Source organism: Panthera onca, chromosome C1 (genome assembly GCF_046562875.1).
Source record: "Panthera onca isolate mPanOnc1 chromosome C1, mPanOnc1 haplotype 2, whole genome shotgun sequence".
Taxonomy (NCBI): domain Eukaryota; kingdom Metazoa; phylum Chordata; class Mammalia; order Carnivora; family Felidae; genus Panthera; species Panthera onca.
Genome location: NC_138346.1, coordinates 200,068,404 through 200,096,068, shown reverse-complemented (window position 1 = coordinate 200,096,068; position 27,665 = coordinate 200,068,404). Strand labels below are relative to the sequence as shown.

The window sequence follows — 27,665 nt, the reverse complement described above, 5'->3', positions numbered from 1 at the left end:
TGGGGCCGACCTGTGGTTTGTCCAAGGCCACGTAGTGGAACTGAGTCGTCCTGGCTCCCAAAGGGCACTTTTCCGTTTTCTAAAAAGTGTGCTTATATTTGCAGTTTTTTGGTTTTTTTTTTTTCACAATAAGCAAAATTTTATAGTACGTTTGTATTTGAACACAGAGAGAAACCCGAGAAACCCCATTACTGGAGCAACCGCGTGCCGGCAGTGACGTCTGCTCCGCCCCATCCCGCCGACTCCGGCGTAGCTCCGCCCTCAGGGATCCAGGAACTCCGCGCCCAGCCGAATCGTCGGAAAAACCCGGAGTGGCAAATCCGGGCGCGGCCCTGGGCGCTGGAGTTTCAGAGCTTGCGCAGAAGGCGTCCGAGGCGCATGCTCCTTGCCGGTCCCGGATCCCGCGGTCTGGCTACCGCGCTGGCCTCCTTGGCCCACGGAATTCCGGGCCGGCTGCGGACATGGCGGCCAGCCTGTGGATGGGCGATGTGAGTGAGGGCGGCTGCGCGGGTCCGAGGAGGACGACTCTTAGTGTCACGGGGGAGGAAGAGTCTGAGGCGGAAGGGTCTTGGAATCCCAAAAGGGTGGAAGTGAATGGGGAGGGGAGTTCTTTGGGTGACACAGGAGGGTCCCAGCATTTAGAAGAAGGGACCGAGTCTGAGGGTGGGGGTTCCTGGCCTTTCACCTGGGTTCATGCATGGAAGGGAAAGGGAGGTTCTTTAGGGGGATAGCATGGCAGAACCCCAAGGTTGAAGGGCGCTGTGGCTCTAGGACTGGAGGGGTTACTAGATCCAGAAGGGAGGCCCCCTAAAGGGAGCAAGTTTGAGGGGAAGGAGGCAAGGGACTGAAAGGTGGGGATCAGGCCACTCTGTAGATGAAAATCTCCCCTCCCTCACCCCGCCCCCACCAGCATCGCGTAGCCAAACCCGCGTGGGCTCTGGAACCCGGACTGAGGAGCCTGCTTGCTGGCTGGCCTGAATCGCTCTGCTCTTGTATTTACGCAGCTGGAGCCCTACATGGATGAGAATTTCATCTCCAGAGCCTTTGCCACCATGGGGGAGACCGTAATGAGCGTCAAAATTATCCGAAACCGCCTCACTGGGTACATTTTCTCCTTCGATCTTCTCAATTCTCCGTTAATAGACCATGCTGCAAGTGTCATTCTGAGAGTGTAAACATCACAAAGTCAGGGCTTCTCACCCCTAATAATAGTTAATATAACGTTATAAACGCTAACATTTTGGGGGCTTATTGAGAGGAAGTGTAGCATATTGCTTGAGGACTGGACTCTGGAACCAGACTGAAAGTTATGTCTACTATTGTGACCTTCCGCAAATTACTTAACCTCTCCATCTCCTGACACAACTATGAAAATGGAGGCGATAACAGCATCGCCCTCAAAGAGTTATGGTGAGGATTAAATGAGTTAATTCACGTTCATCATTTAGAACAGTGTCTGGCATATGGTATATGCTCAATAAATATAAACAGATTACAGTATGCTTAGTTATAAGCACTTTTTTTGTTTGTTTATTTTTGAGAGATAAAGAGAGCGGGGGAAGGGCTGAGAGAGAGGGAGATAGAGAATCTGAAGCTGGTTCTGCTCTGTTAGCTCAAAGCCCAATGCGGGGCTGAAACCCATGAACTATGAGGTCATGCCCTGAGCCAAAGTCCAACACCCAACCTACTGGGCCACCCACCCAGGTGCCACAGTAATAAACGCTTTAAAATCACTTTTTTAATAGATTTTATTTTTAAGTAATCTCTACACCCAACATGAGGCTTGCATTCACAACCCTGACATAAAGAGTCGCATGCTCCACCGACTGAGCCAGCCAGGTGCCCCTAAAGTCAGACAAATACGTCTGAGCTAAGTACTATTATTAGAGAAGCTTCATAACTGTCTTAAAGTTTACAGAGCTATTAAATGACAAGCCAGGACTCAAGTCTGTTCTTAAAGCCATGAGTGCTCTTAACTCTCGTGTGTCATTCACTTAAAAAGTTATTTATAGAAATAATACTATGTGCTGTTGTTCTGGGTTCCCTGGATAGGAGGCTGAAACAAACCATAGTCCTTCCTCTCATGCAGTTTACTACGTTCTAATAGGGAGATGAAACAGTAAATATGGAAACAACAAAATGCAGAGAATATTTTGAGATAGTGGTGCTATGTTGCCTCCAGATTCTTCCTTCTCTTGGGAGGAGGGGGTCTTAGTTTTCCTTAGGGTTCTAGTTAGAAAAGGGAGGATTCTTTTATCAATTGTCAGTATTTACTGAGCAGCTACTCTGCCCCATACTCTACTAAAGTAGCTTGCTAAAACATCACATGGCTGGGGGTGCTTGGGTGGCTCAGTCGGTTGGGCATCCGACTTCGGCCCAGGTCATGATCTTACGGTTCGTGAGTTTGAGCCCCGCATCGGGCTCTGTGCTGACAGCTCAGAGCCTGGAGCCTGCTTCCGATTCTGTGTCTCCCTCTCTCTCTGCCCCTCCCCGGCTCAAACTCTGCCTCTCTCTCAAAAATAAATAAACACTAAAAAAAATTAAAAAAAAATAAAACATCACATGGTTGAAAAATACAGATGAGAGGTATGAACTGCAGTCAGTTTTGGCTATTTGGTTGACAGGTACTTTGTGTATTCAGAGTCTCAATACCTGTTACTGAAACCCAGGTTTGGTTGCCTGTAGTTGGAAAGGCCAATACTCTAGAGATGAGTTGTTTTTTCTTCTCGCCCTCCCACCCCCAAGAGAGGAGTTTTAATTTGAAAGAATAGGAGCTTTATTCAGGAGGTCAGCCACCTGAGGAGAAGGCAGACTCTTGTCCAAAAGCCTACTCCAGGGGTGCCTGGGTGGCTCAGTTGGTTAAGCATCCGACTTCAGCCTAGGCCTTGATCTCACCGTTCCTGAGTTCGAGCCCCTCATTGGGCTCTGCTGACAGCTCAGAGCCTGGAGCCTGTTTTCAGATTCTCTGTCTCCCTCTCTCTCTCTGCCCTTCCCCCACTCATTCTCTGTCTCTCTCTCAAAGATAGCTAAACATTCAAATTTTTTTAAATAAATAAAAATAAATAAACAAAACAACACACACGCCCACTCCAAGGTTTCTCCTGGCCCAGAGATTTTAAAAGTAATTTAGGGCAATTAATTATAGAAGTGCAGTGGTCTATGACAATTGTGTTTTTTTGTTTTTGTTTTTTTTTTAAGTTTATTTTACTTATTTTGAGAGAGAGAGAGTATGGGAGGGGCAGAGAGAGAGAATCCCCACTCTGACAGTGCAGAGCCCGATGTGGGGCTTGACCTCAAACTGTGAGTTCATGACCTGAGCTGAAATCAGGAGTCGGTTGCTTAACCTCTTGAATTATTCGGGCACCCCTCTATGACAGTTCTTGATTACACACAGGCTCAGTGGTGCCAGCGACAGATGTTGTCACAGGGCTCAGAGGTATTGCCAAAGGGCCTGGTTCCTTGGTGGTGGTGGTGAGGTTTGGTTCCTTGGTGCCCAGGGTGGTACAGGAGAGAAGAGCTCTGTTCTTTCTAGGAAAGGATGCATGATCTATAAATGTACAAAGAAAGGTTTAATTAGTCAATCACATGGGATAAGGGTGCTTGTTAGAACTTAAATACTACTAGGTTGGCCAGAGGGGCTGAGACGCTTCGTACCTAGGATTTTCTGACTGGTACATCGTGCCAGCCTAAATATTTTTCTTTTTCACTCTTGTAGACAGAAGGCCCCAGATAATCAGCTACTGGTATGAAAACAAACATTCTGTAGTACTTTCTACTTTACTGAAATGAGATTTGGAACCATATCTTCCTATCCGTTACTAAACTCTAGCTGTTTCTTACGCTGATACTTACAGACACATTGCATTTTTATTCAGCCTCACTTGATAAAAGACTTTGAAGAGGCTTATAAGAATACTGTAGAATGAGTAAATGCAAATTTAAAAAATAAGACCAGAGGTGCCTGGGTGGCTCAGTCAGTTGAGTGATGAACTCTTGATTTCGGCTCAGGTCATGATCTCATGGTTGTGAGATCAAGCCCTTAGGTGGGGCTCACTGTGAAGCACAGAGCCTGCTTGAGATTCTCTGTCTCCCCCTCTCTCTGTGCCCCTCCCCTGCTCATTCTCTCTCTCTCTCTCAAAAATGAATAAACATTAAAAGAATCATTAAGAATGCAGTTGAGTGGGGGGTGCCTGGGTGGCTCAGTCAGTTAAGTGTCTGACTCTTGATTTCAGCTCAGGTCATGATCTCATGGTTCGTGGGATTGAGCCCTGAGTCTGGCAGTTTCTTATATACATCTGCCTTATGACTGAGCAAGTCTAGTCTAGGTATTTACCCAAGAGAAATGAAAACATCTATCCACCAAAAATAGGAATTGAAAAGAGTGTTCATAACAGCTTCAGGACAATGGCTGAAAACTGCAAGCAGTCCAGATATCCACAGATAGGTAAACAGATACATATTGGTGTTTTCATACAATAGAATCCCACTCAGCAATAAAAAAGAGCAACTACTTATATAGTCACAGCGTGAATGAATCTCCATCATTAGGCTGAATGAAGGGGTGCCTGGTTGGCTCAGTTGGTGGAGCATGTGATTCCTGATCTTGGGGTCATGAATTTGAGCCCCACCTTGGGTGTGGAGTTCACCTGAAGAAAAAAAAAGGCATTATGCTAAATGAAAAAAGCCTTACTGTATGGTTCCATTTATTTAAACTTGTAGAATATACAAAATTGATGTATGGTAAAAATAACTCAGTGTCTAGAAGATTTGTGCAGTTCTCTGTGTGTATATTTCACTGCTTGTAAAACAAACAAACAAAAAAACTGTAAAGAATAATTGAATAATATGCATGTTGAAGTAATTGAGGGAAGCATACCAATATCTAAAACCTAATTTTGGGGGCGCCTGGGTGGCGCAGTCGGTTAAGCGTCCGACTTCAGCCAGGTCACGATCTTGCGGTCCGTGAGTTCGAGCCCCGCGTCGGGCTCTGGGCTGATGGCTCGGAGCCTGGAGCCTGTTTCCGATTCTGTGTCTCCCTCTCTCTCTGCCCCTCCCCCGTTCATGCTCTGTCTCTCTCTGTCCCAAAAATAAATAAAAAACGTTGAAAAAAAATTAAAAAAAATAAAAAATAAAAAAAATAAATAAAACCTAATTTTGGAATGTATCAGAAAATAAGGATGATAAGTGGGTAGAGGGATGGATAGATGGATAATTGTGTAACAAAATAAGTATAATAAAGGGTTAATTATAGGTGGTGGATATGTAGGTGTTTGCTATACAATTCTTTTTTTTTAAGTTTTTTCTTTTTCTTTTAGTAATTTCTTCATCCAGTGTGGGGCTCAAACTCATGACCCGAGACCAAGAGTTGCATGCTCTTCTGACTGAGCCAGCCAGGTGCCCCCAATTCTTTTCATTTTTATGTTTGGAATTTTTTACAATAAAATGTTGGGGAAAGAATGTAGTCAGAATTCAACTCCAACCTGTGGCACATCCCAGCTGTGTGGGTTAAGGCCTACTGTAGAATCCTGCTAGGTCTCTGTGTCCCCTTCTAAATGGGAGTAATGGTTTCATTCACCTCGCAGAGTTAGTGTGACGATTCAGTCAGTGAGAGATGGTGCATGTGAGAACCTGGCCCATAGTGAGTGCTTTGTAGTCTTCAGCTCTTTTTTTTTTTTTTTCAAGTCCATGATTGAATTTTTTTATTTATTTTTTATTTTTTAGAGAGAGCACGAGAGCAGGGGAGAGGGGCAAAGGGAGAGAAAGAGAGAGAGAGATAGAGAATCTTAAGCAGGCTTCACATTCAGTGAGGAGTCCGAGGCTGGGCTTGATCCTGCTGGGAATGGCCAGCAAACCCTGCCCTGATGGATGAAAGATTACTCCACTCTTTGCTAAGAAAGAGAGGAGAAGGCACGGGGTCAGGGTTCACAGACTAAGACCCTGTTTGCCTCACTTATACTCTCATTTATGTTCAAAGGGCGTATAACATTTCAGGCAAGCAAAAACAAAGGGTGCCTGACTAAAAGGTGAATAATCACAAGAGACTAATCAAATCAGAGAAATATGGCAAGTGGCTATGTGTCCTATTATTTTGCTAAACTTTGTGTGCAATGTATAGATAAGGGAGTTCCCCAAGGACTGCAGAAACACCTGGAAGGGCTGGCCTCCGGGCTAGGGCATAATGCATTGAGGCCTCTGGCATTCCAAGAAACCCACGCCCCTTCCAAGCTTAACTGCAGCCCACCAGAAATCTGTGTTACATTTTAGCTAGCCCACATTGTGTATAATCTCGTCATCCTCAGTAATAACGCCAACCCTGGGATCCTGACTAGCGGAAATCAAGAGTTAGTTGCTTTACTGACCGAGCCACCCAGGTGCCCCAGTAGTGGGTAGCTCTTACTAATGGTGGTCTTCACATCTGTGAGGCTCAAGATTCTCGCATATAGAAGACACAGATTTGGCCCTTCATTCTTCTTAGCATCAACAAACATGGAGCTCATAGATCCTGTTCTGTGATCCTTGGGCACAAGCACTGCTATTACCCATACCTTCTTGGCTTTGTGTCCATATGTTTATTGGAACTAAGGATCTTGAGTAATATTTCCAGAAAAGTTAGGATTATTTCACCGGTGATACCTGTAAGGATGATGTTAAGGAAAATTAACTGTTTTCAGTATAAATCTCATAGTAGAAGGGATGTCAGAGGATATAGCCATATCCTCCTACTTCCGTCTCTTTAAAAAAATAGAATATGGGGGATCTCCTAGACATCTTGCAATTAGGGTCCATGGGTTTACTTTGTCCAGCCAGCCAGATTGTAAGTTTCTTGAGGACAGGACTCTTGTTCTTCAGCTCTGTATCAGCCTGACCTGTGGTAGGTGATCAAGAAAAAAAAAAACACTTTAAATTGTGAAAATTTTCAAATAAAACTACAAAGAATGGTACAGTGAACACTAATATAGTCACCACTGAATTTTGTTAACATGTTGCCATATTTTCCTTATCTCTCTCTTTAACTGGATAGATGTAGATACATGTTTCTTTTTGCTAAATCATATGAAAGTAAGTCACAGATGTTGTGACAGTTTACCACAACATATTTAAGCATACATTGCCAAAAACTGGACATAACCACAATGCTTCTATCATACTAACAGCATTAACAGTGATTCCCTGATACCCATCAAACGATACCCAAATAATTCCCATATAGTGCCCAGTCTACATTTAAATTTTTATATTTGCCCCAAGAATAGCTTTTTATAGCTTTAAAAAAAATTTTTTTTTTCCCCAAGTCAGATGAGTAGTGTGCTAAGGTTGTAACAGGGTTTGAGGAAGGTACATATCACAAAAGTATGAACACTCAGTCATCACACTTAATGAACTAAAGGATCATCTCTTTATTTATTTATTTATTTTTAATTTTTTTTTTTTTAACGTTTATTTATTTTTGAGACAAAGAGAGACAGAGCATGAACAGGGGAGGGGCAGAGAGAGAGGGAGACACAGAACCTGAAACAGGCTGCAGGCTCTGAGTGGTCAGCACAGAGCCCGACGTGGGGCTCGAACTCACAGACCATGAGATCATGACCTGAGCTGAAGTCGGACGCTTAACTGAGCAAGCCACCCAGGCGCCCCTATTTATTTATTTTTTAATGTTATTTATATTTGAGAGAGAGACAGAGAGTGCGCAAGCCTGGGAGGGGCAGAGAAAGGGAGACACAGAATCTGAAACAGGCTCCAGGCTCTGAGCTGTCAGCACAGACTGTGTCTCCCTTTCTCTCTCCCTCCCCCACTTGTGCTCGTGCGCTCTCTCTCCCCCCAAAATAAATAAACATTAAAAAAAAAAAAATGCTCACCTCTTATCTTTTTTCGTAACACTGACTTTTTAAAGAGGTAAGACCAATTGTCTTACATAAGGTTCTACATTCTGGAATCTAGTTTAACTTTCTGGACTTATTTGCTTCCTTTTGGTGGTGTTTTACTTGTTCTGTCCCTAATATTTCCTGTAAACTGGACATTAGATCTAAGGGTTTGATTGGATTGTATTAAATATATATATATATTTTTTGTTTATTTTTGAGAGAGAAAGAGAGTGAGTGCAAGTGGGGGATGGGCAGAGGAGGACAGAGGATCCAAAGCAGGCTCTGCACTGACAGCAGCGAGCCCGATGTGGGACTCAGACTCATGAACCATGAGATCATGACTGGAGCCAAAGTCAGGCATTCAACTGAGCCACCCAGGTGCCCCGTATTATATTAAATATTCTTGACAAAAATACTTCATAGGTGATATAGTACATAAGTAAATGTTTACTAGATAGATGAGTGTGGGACTCGCCCAGATTGGCAATCCTTACATTCAGGTTTGTAAATTAGTTTTGAACTAGAATATAAGAGGGAACAAAAAATAGTACAGGCTCTGATTAGAAAAACATTTTTCCTTCCCCTCAGGCCAGGGCTTAGTCTCATCTGAGAATCCCACCTTTAACCATTCTCTTTCTCTTGTTTGCTTTCTTTCCAGAATCCCAGCTGGCTACTGTTTTGTAGAATTCGCAGATTTGGCCACAGCCGAGAAGTGTTTGCATAAAATTAATGGGAAACCCCTTCCCGGAGCAACACCTGTAAGGACACTTAGATAATGATGATGTTGCCATTTTTATTGTCATCGATAACTATCATTTATTGAATCCCTACTGTATACTTACATTATTTAATTTAATCCTATAAAAACCCTGAACAGTAGGCATTGTTATCTTTGACAGACCAGGAAACTGAAGCTCAGGGAAGTGAAATAACTTGCCCCAAGGCAACACAGGTAGTAAGTACAGAGCCAGGATGCAAACTGAAGATTGGTTGCCTCTAAAATCCATGCCCTTTGCGCTGTGCACTTCTGCCTCCCTTAACGGAAGACTTGAAACCCCAGACCTCTGCCTGACTGAGAAACTAGAACAGGCTGGCGGTAGTGAGGACACGTTTCAAGAGAGTTACATTCTGCTCTTCCCACAGTTACTTAGCTTACAGCTGCACCAAGCTGGCACACCTGGGCTCATAGAACCATGGAGCTGGCAGTGCCCTTAGCGATCATCCGTGCAACCCCCCCATTTTATACAGGAGAAAAAGCTGAGGCTTAGAGAGGGGGAGATGTTTTGGCCAAGGTAATTTATTTCAGTTTTTTTCAAATATTGTTTGGCTCTTGAAATGCCCTTCTCTGTTTTAGTTTGTTTGTTTTTAAATTTCTAGGCAAAACGTTTTAAACTGAACTATGCCACTTATGGGAAACAACCAGATAACAGGTAAGCATAGGGTAACCCCAAGGTAGCCTCAAGCCCCAGGAAATGTCTAGATAGAGACAAGATGCATCACTGTGTTGGGCTCTACCAAAGAGACGGTTGAGGAGCCAAGTTTGGTCCACTTTGCCTTCCTCCCGAAGGATGACTCCTTCCCCTTCCCCACTGGGGCTTCTTGTCAAGACCCATGTATTCTATTTGGGCCCACCTCTAGCCTTCCTCCCTGTTACCCATAGTAAGAATTGACCTGTTGTAGCAACATAAATCCGTTCAGCTTCAACTTTTCGGGGTGCTGTTCAAAAGCTTTAAAACAATGTATCAAGAGTTTAAAAAACATATGCACCCACTGACCCTGTAATTCTACTTTTCAGAATTTATTCATGGATGTATGCAAAGATTAGCCTCAAAAGTGTTCATTGAAATATTACATATAACGGGAAAAATTGGAGAAACCCCAGATAATCTAATAATTGAGAAGTGGTTTACGTGACAATATGTTTATTAATTGGAATATTGTGTATCCATTAATAAGTCATTGTAGCAAAATAGGACATGTCAAGATATTGGTGATATGTTAAAAGTGAAAAAATGCTAGAAACAAAATGAGTTATACCCAAGTTTTGTAAATTCAAAAAGAGAAGCCCAAGGGAAAAAAAAAAGAAAAATATAACAGTGTTCATAGTGATTACTTTTGAGTGGTTGGGTTGTTGGTAATTTTATTTTTCTTTTGTCCTTTTGTGTATTCTGATTTTATTTTTTTATTTCTTAATATTTAGTTATTTTTGAGAGAGAGAGAGAGACAGAGTGCGAGAGGGGGAGGGGCAGAGAGCAAGGGAGACACCGAATCTGAAGCAGGCTCCAGGCCCCAAGCTGTCAGCACAGAGCCTGACTCAGGACTTGAACTCACGAACTGATATCATGACCTGAGCTGAGGTTAGATGCCCAACCTACTGAGCCACCCAGCTGCCTGTTGTATATTCTGATTTTAAAGAAGGAATATATATCATGCTTGAACTAAGAAAATAATAATGAGTTTACATGTTTGATTTTTTCTTTTTTTAAGATTTTATTTTTAAGTAATCTGAACTTAAACGCATAGCCCAGAGATCAAGAGTCATACGCTCCACTGACTGATCCAGGCAGGTGCCCTGATTTTTTCTTTTAATAATTTTTCTAGAATGGGGGACCTAGGGTGGCTCACTTGGAGCGTCCAGCTCTTGATTTTGACTCAGGTCATGATCCCTAGGTCGTGGGATTGAGGCCCAACATCGGGCTCCATGCTGAGTGTGGAGCCTACTTGGGATTGTCTCTCCCTCTCTCCCCCTTTCTCCTTTCCCCCTCTCCTGTTTGTGCTCTATCTCTCTAGAATAGAATAGAATAGAATAGAATAGAATAGAATAGAATAGAATAGAATAGAATAGAATAGAATAGAATAGGAGTAGTTTATAGCAGCACTATCAATAATAGCCAAAGTATGGAAAGAGCCCAAATGTCCATCGATGGACGAATGGGTAAAGAAAATGTGGTGTGTATATATACATATATATGTGTGTGTGTGTGTGTGTGTGTGTGTGTGTGTGTGTGTGTATGTATATATACACAATAGAGTATTACTCGGCGATCGAAAAGAATGCAGTCTTGCTATTTGCAACTACGTGGATGGAACTGGAGGGTATTATGCAAAGTGAAACTAGTCAGTCAGAGAAAGACAAAAATCATATGGCTTCACTTATATGAGGGCTTTAAGAGACAAAACAGATGAACATAAGGGAAAGAAAACAAAAATAATATAAGAACAGGGAGGGGGACAAAACAAAAGAGACTCATAAATATGGCGAACAAACTGAGGGTGATTGGAGGGGTTGTGGGAGGGGGGATGGGCTAAATGGGTAAGGGGCACTAAGGAATCTACTCCTGAAATCATTGTTGCACTATATGCTAATTTGGATGTAAATTAAAAAAAAAAAAAAAAAAAAAAGAATGACTATTAAAAAAAAAGAATAAAATAAAGGCATCTGGATGGCTCAGCTGGTTAAGGGCCCAACTCTTGGTTTTGGCTCAGGTCATGATCTGTTTGTGAGATCAAGCCCCATGCTGGACTCTAACTTGCTTGGGATTCTCTTTGTCTCTCTCTCTGCCCCTCCCCTACGCTTGCACACCACCCCCCCCCCCAAAATAAATAAACTTAAAATATATATATTTAAAATAAGAGGTTGACAAGATGTGGCCTGACTTGTGTCACCTGCAAGCTAAAAATGGTTTTTATACTTCTAAAGGGTTGTGAAAACAGAAAAAGCAACAGAGACCATAGGTGCCCCACCAAGCTTAAAACTTGTATTGTCTGGCACTTTACAGGAAAAGTTTGCTGACACACATTCTAAAAGTTAGGGGATTTCATCCTAGCTGGGGTTTCAGGCTTTAGGACATAAGGTCCAGTTCTCATTCTCTATCTTTCACTATTTCAACTAAAAATATGCAGTGAGGGGCACCTAGAGCACACAGTTTTTGATCTTGGGGTCATGAATTCGAGCCCCATGTTGGGCATAGAAATTACTTAAAAAGGGGAGCCTGAGTGGCTCAGTCGGTTAAGCGTCTGACTTCGGCTCAGGTCATGATCTCACAGTTCGTGAGTTCAAGCCCCACGTCGGGCTCTGGGCTGACAGCTCGGAGCCTGGAGCCCGCTTCAGATTCTGTGTCTCCCTCTGTCTGCCCCTCGGCCGCTTGCACTCTGTCTCTTGCATTGTCTCAAAAATAAATAAAAACATTAAAAAGAATTTTTTTTTGCAAAGAAATTACTTTACAAAAATGCAGTGAATACAGAATGTGTAGATTTCTCCTTTGAGATCCTCTGACCGGGTCCCCCCATCTTCACTCAAAGCCAAACAGGCTTTGTTCAGTGAGTAAGGGACTTGGGACAGGGGGCTGCTTCCATAACTCTTCTGCCAGGGCTGCCAAATGCAACACATTCAGACCTGGTTAAGGGCCCATCAGATGTGCTGTTCCCTCAGAAGGCCCAGGAGGTTTACTTAGAATGGGCCAAAAGAGCTTGTTAGAACAAAGGTTTTGGTGATTGTCTCTGAATCTTGTTCTCTCCTCTCAGCCCTGAGTACTCCCTGTTTGTGGGGGACCTGACCCCAGACGTGGATGACGGCATGCTGTATGAATTCTTCGTCAAAGTCTACCCCTCCTGTCGGGGAGGCAAGGTGGTTTTGGACCAGACAGGCGTGTCTAAGTAAGACCTCGTTGGTTACTGATGCCTACCCCGTTCCAGCATTTGTGTTTTGGATGGAAATGTTAGAGCAAGGCCATGGAGCACGGTGGTTAAGAGCATAAGCTCTGGAGCTGGACGTTCTGGTGTGAACCCTCACTCCAATACTGGCTGGGGATAATGTGGTAAACACGTCACCGAAGCTCTGACCCTGTTTCCTCATCTGTGAAACAGATGCGGATTGATAGTATCTGTTCATAGGGCTGATGTCAGAGTTACAGGATGTGATATAAATAAAGCGATAGGATAGGCTTTGTAGATGTTTGCCATTTTATTTATTAGTGTTACTTCAAAAGTGGAAAAACCTCAAGAAAGGCTTATTCTTGATCAGAGTAATAGTTATAAGCATGAGGTTGAGTTACAAGCTTGGGGCCTTGATCTGAATCCTGATTCTCCAGTGATGTCGGGCAAGTTATGAACCCCTCTGACCTCAGTTCCCTCCTCAGGAAAATGCAGATACCACCATTATCTAATTGTTGGGCCGTTTGATGAGACGCTCAGCACGGTGCTGGGAAATAAAAAGTGCTCATGAAATGTTCACTATCATTTGTTGATCCCCCAAGTAGAATATGAGTCCAGCAGAGCAAGAACCTTGTCTGCTTAGGACTGCTGAGCCCCAGTGCCTAACACCATACCTGGCGAACAGGGCAGACGCAGGAAGTATTTGCTCAGTGAACTTCCATGGCTGTTACTACTACCATACTGATGATAATAATATTTCCAGTAGATTGGGTGGGAAGCCTCTGTTTGGGAAGGAGCCCCATCAGTGAAGGCGTGGAGGGGAACGGTGAACGAAACTAGGGATTCCCCCAGATCTCAGGATCCTCCAGCGCTGGAATCTTGAATCGTTCTACCTACAGCATGCCTCCACTGATGGGGATCTCATCCCTTCCTACAGAGTTTGAGGGACTCTCTCTCTTTTCTGTTTTTAAACTTTACCTTCATCACATTTGTGATCTAAATAGTGTGTCTGCTTTTGTTTCCTACAGGGGCTATGGTTTTGTGAAATTCACAGATGAACTGGAACAGAAGCGAGCTCTGACTGAGTGCCAGGGAGCAGTTGGCTTAGGGTCTAAACCAGTTCGGCTGAGTGTGGCAATCCCCAAAGCGTGAGTCGTGCACTGGTGGGAAGGTAGAGAGCCTCTGGACTGATGCCAGCCTGGACGCTCCTCATCTGCTTGGTGATAATGCGAGCTTCCGCATGCTGGACGTGAGACTGCAGGGAGGCATAGTTTAGGTCACAGATAATGAGTGCCTGTTACTTGCTAGGCTGTGTTCTGGGCATTGGCGATGAAGGAACATAACCCTGCCCCTCCAGAAGCTTACAGTTGGGAGAGAGCTCTGACTGGTGAAGGCACATACATTCGGACATGGCTGGTAGCAGTGCTGGGAAAGCAGTTGGGCTCTGCATTCTCCCATGTGCTTGCTCTTTGCCCCGTAGTGTCACCATTAGAGATTTATCCACAGAACTGATGAGAATTGAGCAGAAGGAAAGATATTATACCCAATTTTAACTATGGGAATAGCTAAAAGGTAATGATCCTAAACACTACAGAATATTATGTACATCACTATCATACCTGTCATGCCAGTCAGAGAGCCCTTCTTCCCTTACAACTCCAAGCAGGTTTTTCAGTCAGAAGACAACTGCTCTCTGCATAGAATCTTCTATCCTTTGGCCAAAGCAGTGGTTCTCAACTGGGGACAGTTTCATCCCACAGCGGGACATTGGCGACACCTGGAGACAATTTTGGTTGTCACAACTTGTCGGGGAGGACATCTAATGAGTGGAGGCCCGGGATGCTACTAAATGTCGCACAATGCACAGGCCGGCCCCACCCGAAAGACTTGTCTGCCTTGCCCCCAAGTCAATAATGTGAAGGCTGAGGAAGTCTATGCCATGAGTGGCAGAATGGCTGCATTCTTGGGGCAGAATTTCCAAATGGCCAGGTTTTTCTGTCTTTTTTTTTTTTATTGGGTTCTAGTCCTAGGCTGCCAGTTTTTTCTTTCTTTTCTTTTTTCTTTTCTTTTCTTTTTTTTTCCTTTTCTTTTCTTTTCTTTTCTTTTCTTTTCTTTTCTTTTCTTTCATGTTTATTTACTTTTGAGAGAGACAGAGACAGACTGTGAGGCAGGGAGGAGCAGAGGAGACAGAATCTAAGCAGGCTCCAGGCTCTGAGCTATCAGCATAGAGCCTGACGCAGGGTTTGAACTCACGAACAGGCGATCATGACGTGAACCGAAGTCAGATGCCTAACCAACTGAGCCACCCAGGTGCCCTTCTCTCTTTCTTTCTTTCCTTTTTTTTTTTTTTTAATGTTTTATTTATTTTTGAGAAAGCCCAAGTGGGGGAGGGGCAGAGAGTGAGAGACAGGGTCTGAAGGGGCTCTGTGCTGACAGCAGTGACTCCATGTGAGGCTTGAACTCATGAACCTTGAGATCATGACCTGAGCCAAAGTTGGGCACTAACCGACCGAGCCACCAGGGTGCCCCTAAATGGCAAGGTTTTTCAAAGCAGCAAAAGATTTGGAGGTTCTTTGTAGCTTAACTGTATTTAATACATGGAAGATCAGTTTGAGTAATTTCCCCTCAAAATGTTATTCTATACTATATAAAACATTACAGAAAATATTTAAAAGAAATTTCCTCATTATCCTAAAATGACTAATTATGATTTCTGACTTCCAAAGTTTACTTATTTATTTTGAGAGAGAAAGAGAGCTCTTGCGAGGGAGGGGCAGAGAGAGAGAAAGAGAGAATTCCAAGCAGGCTCTGAGCCACCATTGTAGAGCCGGATGAAGGGCTCAAGCCCAAGAACCACGGCCCATGACCTGAGCTGAAACCAAGAGTTGGATGCTTAACGAACTGAGCCACCCAGGCACCCAGTGTTTATTCATTTTTTAAAAATATTTATTTATTTATTTATTTTGAGAGAGAGAGAGTGTATGTGCATGCCCCCGAGACAGTGGGGGGAGGGGCAGAGGGAGAGAGAGAGAGAATCTTAAGCTGGCTCCATGCCCAGCTTGGAGCCTGACACAGGACTTGATCTCACAACCATCAGATCGTGACCTGAGCTGAGATCGAGAGTCAGATGCTTAACCAACTGAGCCATGCAGGCACCCCTCTTTATTCATTTTTAATTACAGTAACAGTGCTCATTCTTTTTCCCCCAGTTTCCCTCATATACACATTCCCTTTCCGACATAGCTCTACAATCCTCACCATAATATTTTTAATAGCTTCAGGGTATCTTGACCGTATATTCTGCCTCAAGGTTCCTCAGATGTTGACGTTGTTGGTTGTTTCTGACATGTTACCATTTAGTCAGTCAACAATAACCGAGTTCCTACAACTCTGCGGGCCCTGACCTAGACTTTGGAGTTGTAGCTGTAATCAAGAAAAACAAAGTGCCTTCTGCAAGGAGGTTATGTTCTGTTCCATTTCCTGGTTGATCATTGTCAGAATTTGGGGCCTGCCTCTAGGGAGGAGCCATCAAGCACTGGGAATTGAGGGTGGTAAGGGTTCTCTTTGAGGATTCATCTGTAAGAGCTGAGTGTGGAGAAACAGAGCAGAAGTGTACAGACCCAGGCCAGGGAGATGACCTTCAATTATGTGAATATATCAGGAGGGTGGCAGACTCCTTGGAAGCGTGTCAGGGTAGTCGGAGGGGAGCATTAGCAGTTTCCAGCCTCACGCCGGGCAGGGAGAGGAAGTCTCTGCCACTAGACTTCATCCGGCCACCCCATCAGGAGGTGATGCTAAGATGGTCAGGCATGGAGTTGTCTAACTGCTCTAGCCGAGTCCTGCTCACCAAGCAGATGTTGCACTCGAAAAGAACTCGCGCTCATTCAGACTTTGAGAATTTGTGGTTCCTGTGACAGGATTGCTGTGGTAGTTCACCTCCTGCTTATGACTTGGTTTCCTCTCTGGCTTCACTGTGGAGATAGAATACACTAATCATGAGGACGTGAGTGCATTCCACACCACGTGGCAGTTACAGTTCTCCGTATAAGCCAGCCAGCGGGTGGTGTGGGCCTCTGCCTCCTGCGTATTTGGTGTGCACTCACGAGTCTGGCTCTCAGGAGTGTGATGACTCTGGAAGCACGTTGCCATGTTGTTCTTTTGATTCCTCCCACCTAGGACTGCTGGTCATACCCCAGGCCTGTCTCATAAGCCTACTCACACATGATTGTGTACATTTTTGAGAGCAGTGGATCCTTTTCAAGCTTGACATTCTGTCTTTGGTTAGCAGTGGCTAGGGTAGCCATGCAAGCAGGAGAAGAAAGCTGCCCACTGAGCCTGGGCCTCAGCCCTGATTTGTGACTGCAGGATTATAGGAGCCTGGCAAGATGTCTTACATCTGTCAGAGCAGGTACTGTAGGTAACAGTGTGGTGTTCAGAGCATGAGCCTTGGAGCTGAATTTGGCTCCAGTCCTAGGTGTGGCCTTGGGTAAATCACTTAATCTTTTAGAGGCTCAGTATTCTCATCTGTATAATGGGAAAAATACATAATAGCTCTGCCAAAGGGTTGTGTGAGACTTAAGATAGGAGACTGTATATGAAAACCAATGGGCCCAGATCCTGAGTACCTACTCCGTAATGGTAGCTGTGACCACAGTGGTGCCGCTAAGCCTACTGGACCTTCTGGAACACTTGTGTGTGTGTGTGGCGAAGAGGTGATTAGACATTTTGTAGTTGACAAGCTTCTTGGATCATCCTAAATCCAGATTTTCCAGGCCTTGTTCACCTGAGCCTTTGTGGGTGGCAAAAAAACCAGCCCCCCAAGATCTTGGTAAGAGGACAAGTCAGTACTGACAAGATTTGATAAGAGAGACAAACCTAACCATTAAAACTCCTGACTGTAGGGGCACCTGGGTGGCTCAGTCGGTTAAGGTTTGATTCTTGGTTTGAGCTCAGTTTTTGATGTCACAGTTTCATAAGTTCGAGTCCCCCTGTCAGGCTCTGTGCTGGCAGTGTGGAGCCTGCTTGGGATTCTCTCTTTTCCCTCTCTCTCTGTCCCTGCCCGACTCGTGCTTGCTCGCTCTCTCTCTCTCAAAATAAATAAATAAACTTAAAAAAAAAAATTAAAAGCAAAAACAAAACTCCTGACTGTAAAGCCTGGGCTCTGAAGCCAGATTGCCTGGGTGTGGATCTCCTATTAGCTATGTGGCTTTGGACAAATGATGTGGCCTGCATGTACCTCAATTTCCTCATCTAAAATAGGAATAACGTATTGTTCTTACATAAGGTTGTCGTGGGTTTTGAATGAGTTGATCTGCGGAAAGCACTTAGAACAGCCCCTGGCCACGTAGTAAGAGTTATGGAAACGTTTGTCTACATTTGTTTCTTTTTGCTTCTTTCTTCATTTAAGGAGCCGCGTGAAGCCAGTGGAATATAGTCAGATGTACAGTTACAGCTACAACCAGTATTACCAGCAGTACCAGAACTACTATGCGCAGTGGGGCTATGACCAGAACACAGGCAGCTACAGCTACAGCTACCCCCAGTATGGCTACACACAGAGCACCATGCAGGTAACCATGGTTCGGCAGACCTGGTCCTCTTGGGTATGTCGTCCTCCGGGGATCGGTAAGGGTGGCAGCTTGGACTTTAGAAAATATGGCAAAGAGGCAGCAACCGAGTTCCTCTTGTTAAAAATAAGGCCTCCCAGGGGCGCCTGGATGGCTCAGTCGGTTGAGTGTCCGGCTTCGGCTCAGGTCATGATCTCACGGTTTGTGAGTTCGAGCCCCACGTTGGGCTCTGTGCTGACAGCTCGGAGCCTGGAGCCTGCTTCAGATTCTGTGTCTCCTCTCTCTGCCCCTCCCCACTTGTGCTCTGTCTCTCTCTGTCTCAAAAATAAATAAATAAATGTTAAAGAAAAAAAAAAAAAGGCCTCCTGGCCTTGGGCCAGGAGTTCACGCTGCTTCTCATCCCCTCTCTGGTCTCTTGGCAGACATACGAAGAAGTCGGGGACGACGCATTGGAAGGTAAGAAAGGAGTTTGCTCTCCCATTCCTCTGTCCTCTGTCAGCTGTTGCCGGGTGACCGCCCTGTGGCTGGCACTGTGCCTGTAGCTAGATGCTGAGGAGTGCAGTGTGGAGTGTGCTCTTGAGGAGACTGAATTTTAGTGAGAGAACTAGTGCTTGTGTAATTAGAGTAAGAACTGAGTGTGTCCCCCAGCGGTGTCTGTGCAGGTCCCAGAGAGCCCGGAGGGAGCAGCTCAACAGGAGAGAGAGCTGGTCACTCCCTAGACGTGGGCCATTCGGTCCCCAGATGCAGTTCTCCAGCAAAACTGTTGCCTTGTATTTGTTTGATAATTTGTAAAATTCATTTTTTATTTCATGTTTTAATTTTTCTATATATTTTACATTACATTTTTTCCTCATTTTTTTTAAGTTTATTTATTTATTTACATAATCTCTACCCCCAACATGGGGCTCGAACTCACAACCCTGTGATCAGGAGTTGCACACTCCACTGACTGAGCCACAAGGCACCGCTCTCATTTTCAAGTAATAGTTACTTACCATTGAAAATTTGGAAACTATAGTAACATATTGATGAAGAAACTGAAAATCACCCCCATTTGCGACATAGTAATAGCCATTATTATTTTTTAATTAAAAGCATTTACTGGGGCACCTGGGTGTCTCAGTCACTTAAGCATGACTTCGGCTTGGGTCACGATCTCGTGGCTCCCAGGTTCAAGCCCTGCATCGCACTCTGTGCTGACAGCTCAGAGCTTGGAGCCTGCTTCGGATTCTGTGTCTCCCCCTCTCACTGCCCCTCCCCTGTTCACACTCTTTCTCTCAAAAATTAATAAACATTAAAAAAAAAAGCATTTATTGTAATTTTTACTGAATTTAACAAGAAAAAGGAAAGTAAAACTGAAGGAATTGCTAACCTTCAAAACTTTTCAAGGGAAATATTAGTAATTAAAGGATTCTCTAAGGCTTGAAAAAATTATGAAAAAAAGTTTTTCAACATGTTTCTGAACAGATGTTAAGGTTTTGTTGTTTTTTTTCTTAAGTTTATTTATTTATTTTGAGAGAGACAGACACAGTTCGAGTGGGGGAGGAGCAGAGAGAGAGGGAGAGAGAGAGAATACGAAGCCACGAGAGAACACTGACTGAGCCACCCAGGCACCCCTAAATAGACGTTGAGTTTTAAAGAAGTAAAACTCTTCTGGGTGGCTCAGTTGGTTAAGCGTCCAACTTCTGCTCAGGTCATGATCTTGCGGTTCCCAGGTTTGAGCTCATACTCTGTTTCTCTCTGTCTCTCAAAAATAAATGAATGTTAAAAAAAAAGTATACAGGGGCGCCTGGGTGGCGCAGTCGGTTGAGCGTCCGACTTCAGCCAGGTCACGGTCTCGCGGTCCGTGAGTTCAAGCCCCGCGTCGGGCTCTGGGCTGATGGCTCGGAGCCTGGAGCCTGTTTCCGATTCTGTGTCTCCCTCTCTCTCTGCCCCTCCCCCGTTCATGCTCTGTCTCTCTCTGTCCCAAAAATAAATAAAAAACATTGAAAAAAAAAAAAAAAAAAGGATACAGTCCAATATATTTTTTAAAAGTTGTATTCGTTTACTTAAAGCACAAGTGGGGGTTGGGGTGGGCAGTAGTCACAAAGTTGTACTATCATTACCACTAATTCCAAAAGAAACTCTGCAGCCATTAGCAGTCACTCTCCGTGTGCCGGCCCCCTCCAGTCCCTGCCAGCCACTCATCTACTTTCTGTCTGTTTGGATTTACCTAATCTGGGTTTTGTTGTTGTTTTAATTTTTTTTAATTTAAATAAATTTAATTTTTTAAATTTACATCCAAGTGAGCATATAGCGCAACAGTGATTTCAGGAGTAGAGTCCTTAGTGCCCCTTATCCATTTAGCCCCTCCCCCCTCCCACAACCCCTCCAGTAACCCTCTGTTTGTTCTCCATATTTAGGGTCCCTTATATTTTGTTCCCCTCCCTGTTTTTAATTTTTTTTCATGTTTTTATTTTATTTTGAGAGAGAGACACAGTGTGAGTGGGGAAGGGGCAGAGAGAGAGGGAGTCAGAATCCGAAGTAGGCTTCAGGCTGTGAGCTGTCAGCACAGAGCCTAATGCGAGGCTTGAACTCACGGACTGTGAGATCATGACCTGAGCCAAAGCCAAACGCCCAACCGACTGAGCCACCCAGGTGCCCCCCCCACTCCCGTTTTTATATTATTTTTGCTTCCATTCCCTTGTGTTCATCTGTTCTGTGTCTTAAAGTCCTCATATGAGTGAAGTCATGTGATATATGTCTTTCTCTAATTTTGCTTAGCATAGTACTGTCTAGTTCCATCCACGTAGTTCTGAATGGCAAGATTTCATTCTTTTTGATTGCCGAGTGATACTCCATTGTATATATATACCACATCTTTATCTGTTCATCCATCGATGGACATTAGGGCTCTTTCCATACTTTGGCTATAGTTGATAGTGCTGCTATAAACATCGGGGTGCATGTGTCCCTTCAAAACAGCATACCTGTATCCCTTGGATAAATACCTAGTAGTACAATTCCTGAGTTGTAGGGTAGTTCTATTTTACATTTTTTGAGGAACCTCCATACTGTTTTCCAGAGTGGCTACACCAGTTTGCATTCCCACCAACAATGCAAAAGAGATCCTCTCTCTCCGCATCCTCGCCAACATCTGTTGTTGCCTGAGTTGTTCATGTTAGCCATTCTGACAGGTGTGAGGTGGTATCTCATTGTGGTTTTGATTTGTATTTCCCTGATGAGGAGTGACGTTTAGCATTTTTTCATGTGTCAGTTGGCCATCTGGATGTCTTCTTTGGAGAAGTGTCTATTCATGTCTTTTGCCTATTTCTTCACTGGATTATTTGTTTTTTGGGTGTTGAGTTTGATAAGTTCTTTATAGATTTTGGATACTCACCCTTTATCTGATATGTTGTTTGCAAATATCTTCTCCCATTCTGTCAGTTGCCTTTTAGTTTTGCTGGTTGTTTCCTTTGCTGTGCAGAAGCTTTTTATTTTGAGGAGGTCCCAGGAGTTCATTTTTGCTTTTGTTTCCCTGGCCTCTGGAGATGTGTTGAGTTAAGAAGTTGCTTCAGCCAAGATCAAAGAGGTTTTTGTGTGCTTTCTCCTCGAGGATTCTGATGGATTTCTGTCTTACATTTAGGTCTTTCATCCATTTTGAGTTTATTTTTGTGTATGGGGTGAGAAAGTGGTCCAGGTTCATTTTTCTGCATGTCCCAGCTTCCTACTTGCTGAAGAGGCTGTCTTTATTCCGTTGGATATTCTTTCCTGCTTTGTCAAAGATTAGTTGGCCATATGTTTGTGGGTCCATTTCCGGGTTCTCTATTCTGTTCCACTGATCTGAGTGTCTGTTCTTCTGTCAGTACCATACTGTCTTGATGATTACAGGTTTGTAATACAGTCCGAATTTTTTTATTTTTTTATTTTATTTATTTTATTTATTTTATTTATTTTTTTTATGTAACAGACTGTAGGTTTTTTTTTTTTTTTTTCTTTTCAATATATGAAATTTATTGTCAAATTGGTTTCCATACAACACCCGGTGCTCATCCCAAAAGGTGCCCTCCATCTACCCATCACCCACCCTCCCCTCCCTCCCACCCCCCATCAACTCTCAGTTTGTTCTCAGTTTTTAAGAGTCTCTTATGCTTTGGCTCTCTCCCACTCTAACCTCTTTTTTTTTTCCTTCCCCTCCCCCATGGGTTTCTGTTAAGTTTCTCAGGATCCACATAAGAGTGAAAACATGGTATCTGCCTTTCTCTGTATGGCTTATTTCACTTAGCATAACACTCTCCAGTTCCATCCATGTTGCTACAAAGGGCCATATTTCATTCTTTCTCATTGCCACGTAGTACTCCGTTGTGTATATAAACCACAATTTCTTTATCCATTCATCAGTTGGTGGACATTTAGGCTCTTTCCATAATTTGGCTATTGTTGAGAGTGCTGCTATAAACATTGGGGTACAAGTGCCCCTGTGCATCAGCACTCCTGTATCCCTTGGGTAAATTCCTAGCAGTGCTATTGCTGGGTCATAGGGTAGGTCTATTTTTAATTTTTTGAGGAACCTCCACACTGTTTTCCAGAGTGGCTGCACCAATTTGCATTCCCACCAACAGTGCAAGAGGGTTCCCGTTTCTCCACATCCTCTTTAACAAATGGTGCTGGGAGAACTGGACAGCAACATGCAGAAGATTGAAACTAGACCACTTTCTCACACCATTCACAGAAGTCTGAATTTTTTTAATAAGATTTTTTTTTAACGTTTATTTATTTTTGAGACAGAGAGAGACAGAGCATGAATGGGGGAGGGTCAGAGAGAGAGAGACACAGAATCGGAAGCCGGCTCCAGGCTCTGAGCCATCAGCCCAGAGCCCAACGCGGGGCTCGAACTCACGGACCATGAGATTGTGACCTGAGCCGAAGTCGGACGCTTAACCGACTGAGCCACCCAGGCGCCCCAGTCCGAATTTTTTTAAATGTTGATTCATTTTTGAGAGAGAGAGAGAGAGAGCATGAACAGGGGAGGGGCAGAGGGAGATAATAGAATCTGAAGCAGTCTCCAGGCTCTGAGCCGTCAGCACAGAGCCCGATGCGGGACTTGAACCCACAAACTGAGAGATCATGACCTGAGCTGAAGTCAGACGCTTAACAGACTAAGCCACCCAGGTGCCCCCCCCCTTTTTTTAATTGGGCTTCATGCCCAGTGTGGGGCTTGAACTCACAACCCTGAGATTAAGAGAGACGTGCTGTACCCACTGTGCCAGCACCCCAGGGCATTTTAAATAAATGGAATTGTGTATAATGTGTGGGCCTTTGTGAATGGCTTCTTTCACTCAGCATAGTGTTTTCAAGGTTTGTCCATGTTGTAGCATGTGCCATTATTTCATTTTTTATAGCCAAATAATATTCCATTGTGTAGATACCCATTCGTTTTGTTGATAGACATTTGGGTTCTTTCCACTTTTAGTATTATGAATATACTACTAAAGAACATTCATGTATAAGTTTTTGTATGGACAGAGAAAAGTTTTCATTACCTAGGGATGAAATTGCTGGATCATATGGCAAACTCTATATTTAACCATTGGAGGAACTGCCAAACTTTTCTGAAAAGGCTGCAGCATTTTCTGTTCTCACCAACAGCTTATGAGGCTTCCAGTTTCTCCACATCCTCACCAGTGATTGTTACTCTTTTTCATTACAGCCACACTGGTGAGTTTCAAGTGATATCTCTTTGTGGTTTTGGTTTGCACTTTCCTAATGGCTAATGCTTTGTGCATCTTTGTATGCTTATTGACCGTGTGTGTGTAGATCTTTGGAGAAATATCTAGTCAAGTCCTTTGTCCGTTTTTAAGTTGGGTTGTCTTTGTATGTAGCCTTGCCAGAGTTTTTCATATTCTGTTCTGGATTCCAGTTCCTTGTCAGACTTAAGATTTGCAAATTATCCCATTCCATGACTGTCTCTACTTTCTTGATAATGTCCTTGGAAGCACAAAAGTTAATTTCCATGAAGTTCAATTTATTTTTTTTTGTTTGTGCTTAAATGCTGTTATCTAAAAGGCATTGTTTGTTTACACCTGTTTTCTCCTAAGAGTTTATAGTTTCAGCTCTTATATTTAGGTCTTTGATCCGTGTTTAGTTAATTCTTGTTTAAGTAAGTTCTTAATTCTTAAGAGTCTAGCTTTATTCTTTTGTCTGGTTATCTAGTTGTCCCAGCACCATTTGTTGAAAAACTATTCTTTACCATTCAGTGGTCTGCTACCCTTTTAGAAGACGAATTCACTATAAATGTACAGGTTGCATTTGGACTCTCAAATCTTATTCCATTGATCTATATGCTTATCTTTCAGCCACTGCCACAGTTGGTTTTTTTTTTTTTTTTTTTTACTGTTACTTTGTAGTAAGTTTTGAAGTGGCAAAGTCCTTGACCTTTCTTTTTCAAGATTGTTTTGGCTATTCTAGATCCTTTGCATTTTTTTTTAATTAAAAAAATTTTTAATGTTTATTTTTGAGAGAAAGAGCATGAGTGGGGGAGGGCCAGTGAGAGGGGGAGACACAGAATCCAAAGCAGGCTCCAGCTGTCAGCACAGATTCTGACCATGGGGCTTGAACTCATGAACTGTGAGATCATGACTTGAGTCGAAGTCGGACGCTTAACCGACTGAGCCACCCAAGTGTGCCTCCTTTGCATTTCCATCTACATTTTATGAGCCTCTCAATGTCTGCAAAACAAGGCAGCTGATTTTTATAGGGATTACACTGAACAATTTGGGGAGTATTGCTGTCTAAAAACAATATTGTGTCCCATTCCAAGTACATGGGATGCCTATTTACTTAGGTCTTCTTTAATGTCTCTAATTGTAAAATAAGTGTTGTAATGAATGTGTGTTTGTGTATGTGCATTTTATTGTATTTGTGTGTGTGTGTGTGTGTGTGTGTGTGCGCCTTTTAAACCAACACAAGATGGCAAGGAAAAGTATAAAATGTTAGCAGTCATAGTGATTAAGGAATTTTTTTAAACTTCTTCTATTACAGAAAAGTATGTAAAACAAGCATATAGTTTAATATGTAATTATAAAGCAATTGCTTGTGAAACCTTTATTCAGGGCAATAAAACATTGCCAGCCTCCAGAAACTATCCTTCCCCTAATCACAACCCTGCTAGGGGAAACTACTGTATTGATTTTCTCTTTATAATCACCTAGATATGCATCCTTAAATAATATGGTTTAGTTTTGCCTGTTTTTAACTTCATGTAATGCAGCTGTACTATAGATACGTCTTGCTTTTTTCATTCAACATTATTTTTTTTGACAATTTAAACCTTTTTTAAAGTTTATTTTGAGAGTGAGTGGGGGAGGGGTAGAGAGAGGGAGAACCCCCAAACAGGCTCCCCACTGCCAGCAGAGAATGCAACGCAGGGCCCAAATCCACAAACCATGAGATCATGCCCTGAGCCAAAATCAGGAGTTGGGACACTCAACCAACTGAGCCATCCAGCCACCCCATAAACTCTTTATTTTTTAATGTTTATTATTTTGAGAGAAAAAGCATGAGCCTGGGGAGGGGCACAGAGAGAGGAGGAAAGAGAGAATCCTAAGCAGGCTCCACACTGTCAGCACAGAGCCCGACGCGGGGCTTAAACCCATGAACTGTGAGATCATGACATGAACTGATATCAAGAGTCAGATGCTTGGGGTGCTTGGGTGCTCAGTTGAGTATGACTTCAGCTCAGGTCATGATCTCACAGTTCTCGAGTGCTGACAGCTGAGTCTGGAGCCTGTTTCAGATTCTGTCTCTCCTTTCTCTCTGCCCCTCCCCTGCTCACACTTTCTCATATTTTTTTTAATTAAAAAAAAATTAAAAAGCCAGATGTTTTAACCGACTGAGCCACCGAGACACCCCTCACCTTTTTTTTAAATGAAATTCCAGTATGGTTAGCAGTGTTATTAGTTTCAGTGTACAGTGTAGTGATTTCAACAATTCTGTACAATCCTCCGTGCTCATTGTTGTAAATGTACTAACAGAGTCACCGTTTGTGAGATCCAATCAAGTTGTATGCAGCTGAGGTTCATTTTCACGGCTGTGTAATGTTCCCTTTTAACAACAGTGCTTTGGATTTAGTAATTTTGATCAGATTTCCAGAACCCAAAATTGAAATAAAGACCACTCCAGGAAAGCCAGCGCACAGGAAGGCCAGAGATAAGAGGAGGAATAACAGCCGCCATCATCTGAGTACTGACTACACGTTCCATTCTCTAAGCAGGTTCTATTTTCATCCTCAGAGGAAGCCTGCAAGACAGTGGTATCCACCCCTGTGAGGCATGAGGGACTCTGACCGAGGGTAGGGAACTTCCTGAGGAAGGAGGAAGTCCTGGCAGTTGGGAACAGAGTCCAAGTCTCCCAGAGCTTCTCTTGGCGCTCGGAACCCACCCTTGCTTTTCTTGCAGACCCCATGCCGCAGTTGGATGTGACGGAGGCCAACAAGGAGTTCATGGAGCAGAGTGAGGAGCTGTACGATGCACTGATGGACTGTCACTGGCAGCCCCTGGACACAGTCTCTTCAGAGATCCCTGCCATGATGTAGTCAGGACAAAGGACAAACAGAAACGGACTGTGTGATGGAGAGAAGAGACTCCTTTTTAACAAAAGTATCGGAAGAACTTTTACCTTTTTGGAAACGTTTTGTAAGATTTTAGTCACCAACTATTCTGATTATGACTGTTCTTGCACCACCACTCCCTTCGACAGCCTTTTGAGTTTGAAAACCAAGGTGCCGTTAAACAAGGTTTTCCAATTTGTCTTTGAACAGTTGTTCCAGGTAGGGTTATGTACACTCTTGGAGAGAAGAATTTGGAGTCGTTAATGAACTGGAGCGTATGATTTATTCTCCCCAGCAGCCTTTTTCTGGTGACACTATATCCTTACCCCCTGTGTAGTCAGAAAGCATGAATTACCTGTTATGCCAAATGATGGGCAACGTTGATCTTCCATTTCAAGTACCCTCTGTCCCCATCCCCCACGCTGAAGTTTGGTGGCTAGGGCAGACTGAAGTTCCTTAGACATTCCAGCTGGGAAAGAAGCTGTGTGGCCTGTGTGGTAGAAGTCATGGAGCCAGCTACATCTAGACCAAAAGGCTCAAGAGTTAGGGCATGCTCCAAGGGCAGGTCTGACTTTGAGGTAAGTCAAAATGGTTGAACATTACTGACATCTGTGTGCCTAGCCGGTTTCTTTTTTTTTTAACTTTCTATATATTTTTAATAATTTACATCCACCTGGCCTGTTTCTTGACCTTAATTTCATTTAGTAGATGTGAGTCCTCTTACACAGATCTCCAGCACCCATGTGGAAGTCTGGTTTTATACTAAAAATCTCCCATTTTATTCCTACTTTTCTGTTAGTGGCTCAGTTGGTTTTGGTTTGAAAGTCTAACTCTTGGTTTTGACTCATGGGATCAAGCCCTGAGCCCTGTACTGGGCTCCGTGGAGCCTAAGATTCTCTCCCTCTAATAAACATTTTTTTAAGGAACACCAGTCTTAGGCTCAGCCTGAATTTTCAGGCTTACTGAAGGAGACATTTATATAAATGGGAAGTTACA

General features: G+C 43.5%; 1 protein-coding gene and 1 non-coding gene across 5 annotated transcripts; one reads left to right on the top strand and one right to left on the bottom strand.

Annotated features, from left to right (window-relative positions):
* The first annotated feature begins 267 nt into the window (after positions 1 to 267).
* TRNAU1AP (tRNA selenocysteine 1 associated protein 1) lies at positions 268 to 27,600 on the top strand. 4 transcript variants are annotated; one of them, XM_078452152.2, is made up of 10 exons: positions 270 to 488; positions 1,005 to 1,102; positions 8,521 to 8,620; positions 9,240 to 9,292; positions 12,387 to 12,518; positions 13,544 to 13,663; positions 17,923 to 18,085; positions 18,505 to 18,538; positions 23,711 to 23,779; positions 26,518 to 27,600. In XM_078452152.2, exons 1-10 carry the CDS (start codon positions 462 to 464, stop codon positions 26,652 to 26,654), a joined length of 933 nt encoding a protein of 310 aa, XP_078308278.1. In that variant the 5' UTR covers positions 270 to 461; the 3' UTR covers positions 26,655 to 27,600. The 4 variants fall into 4 exon arrangements, with proteins under 4 accessions (XP_078308280.1, XP_078308278.1, XP_078308279.1 ...); XM_078452153.2 differs by having other exon boundaries at positions 911 to 1,102; XM_060624752.3 differs by lacking the exon at positions 23,711 to 23,779 and having other exon boundaries at positions 275 to 488.
* Positions 7,291 to 7,390, bottom strand: LOC132674125 (small nucleolar RNA U13). The gene has a single exon (XR_009608434.1). It is a non-coding gene; the product is annotated as a small nucleolar RNA U13 (small nucleolar RNA).
* Positions 27,601 to 27,665: the final 65 nt, after the last annotated feature.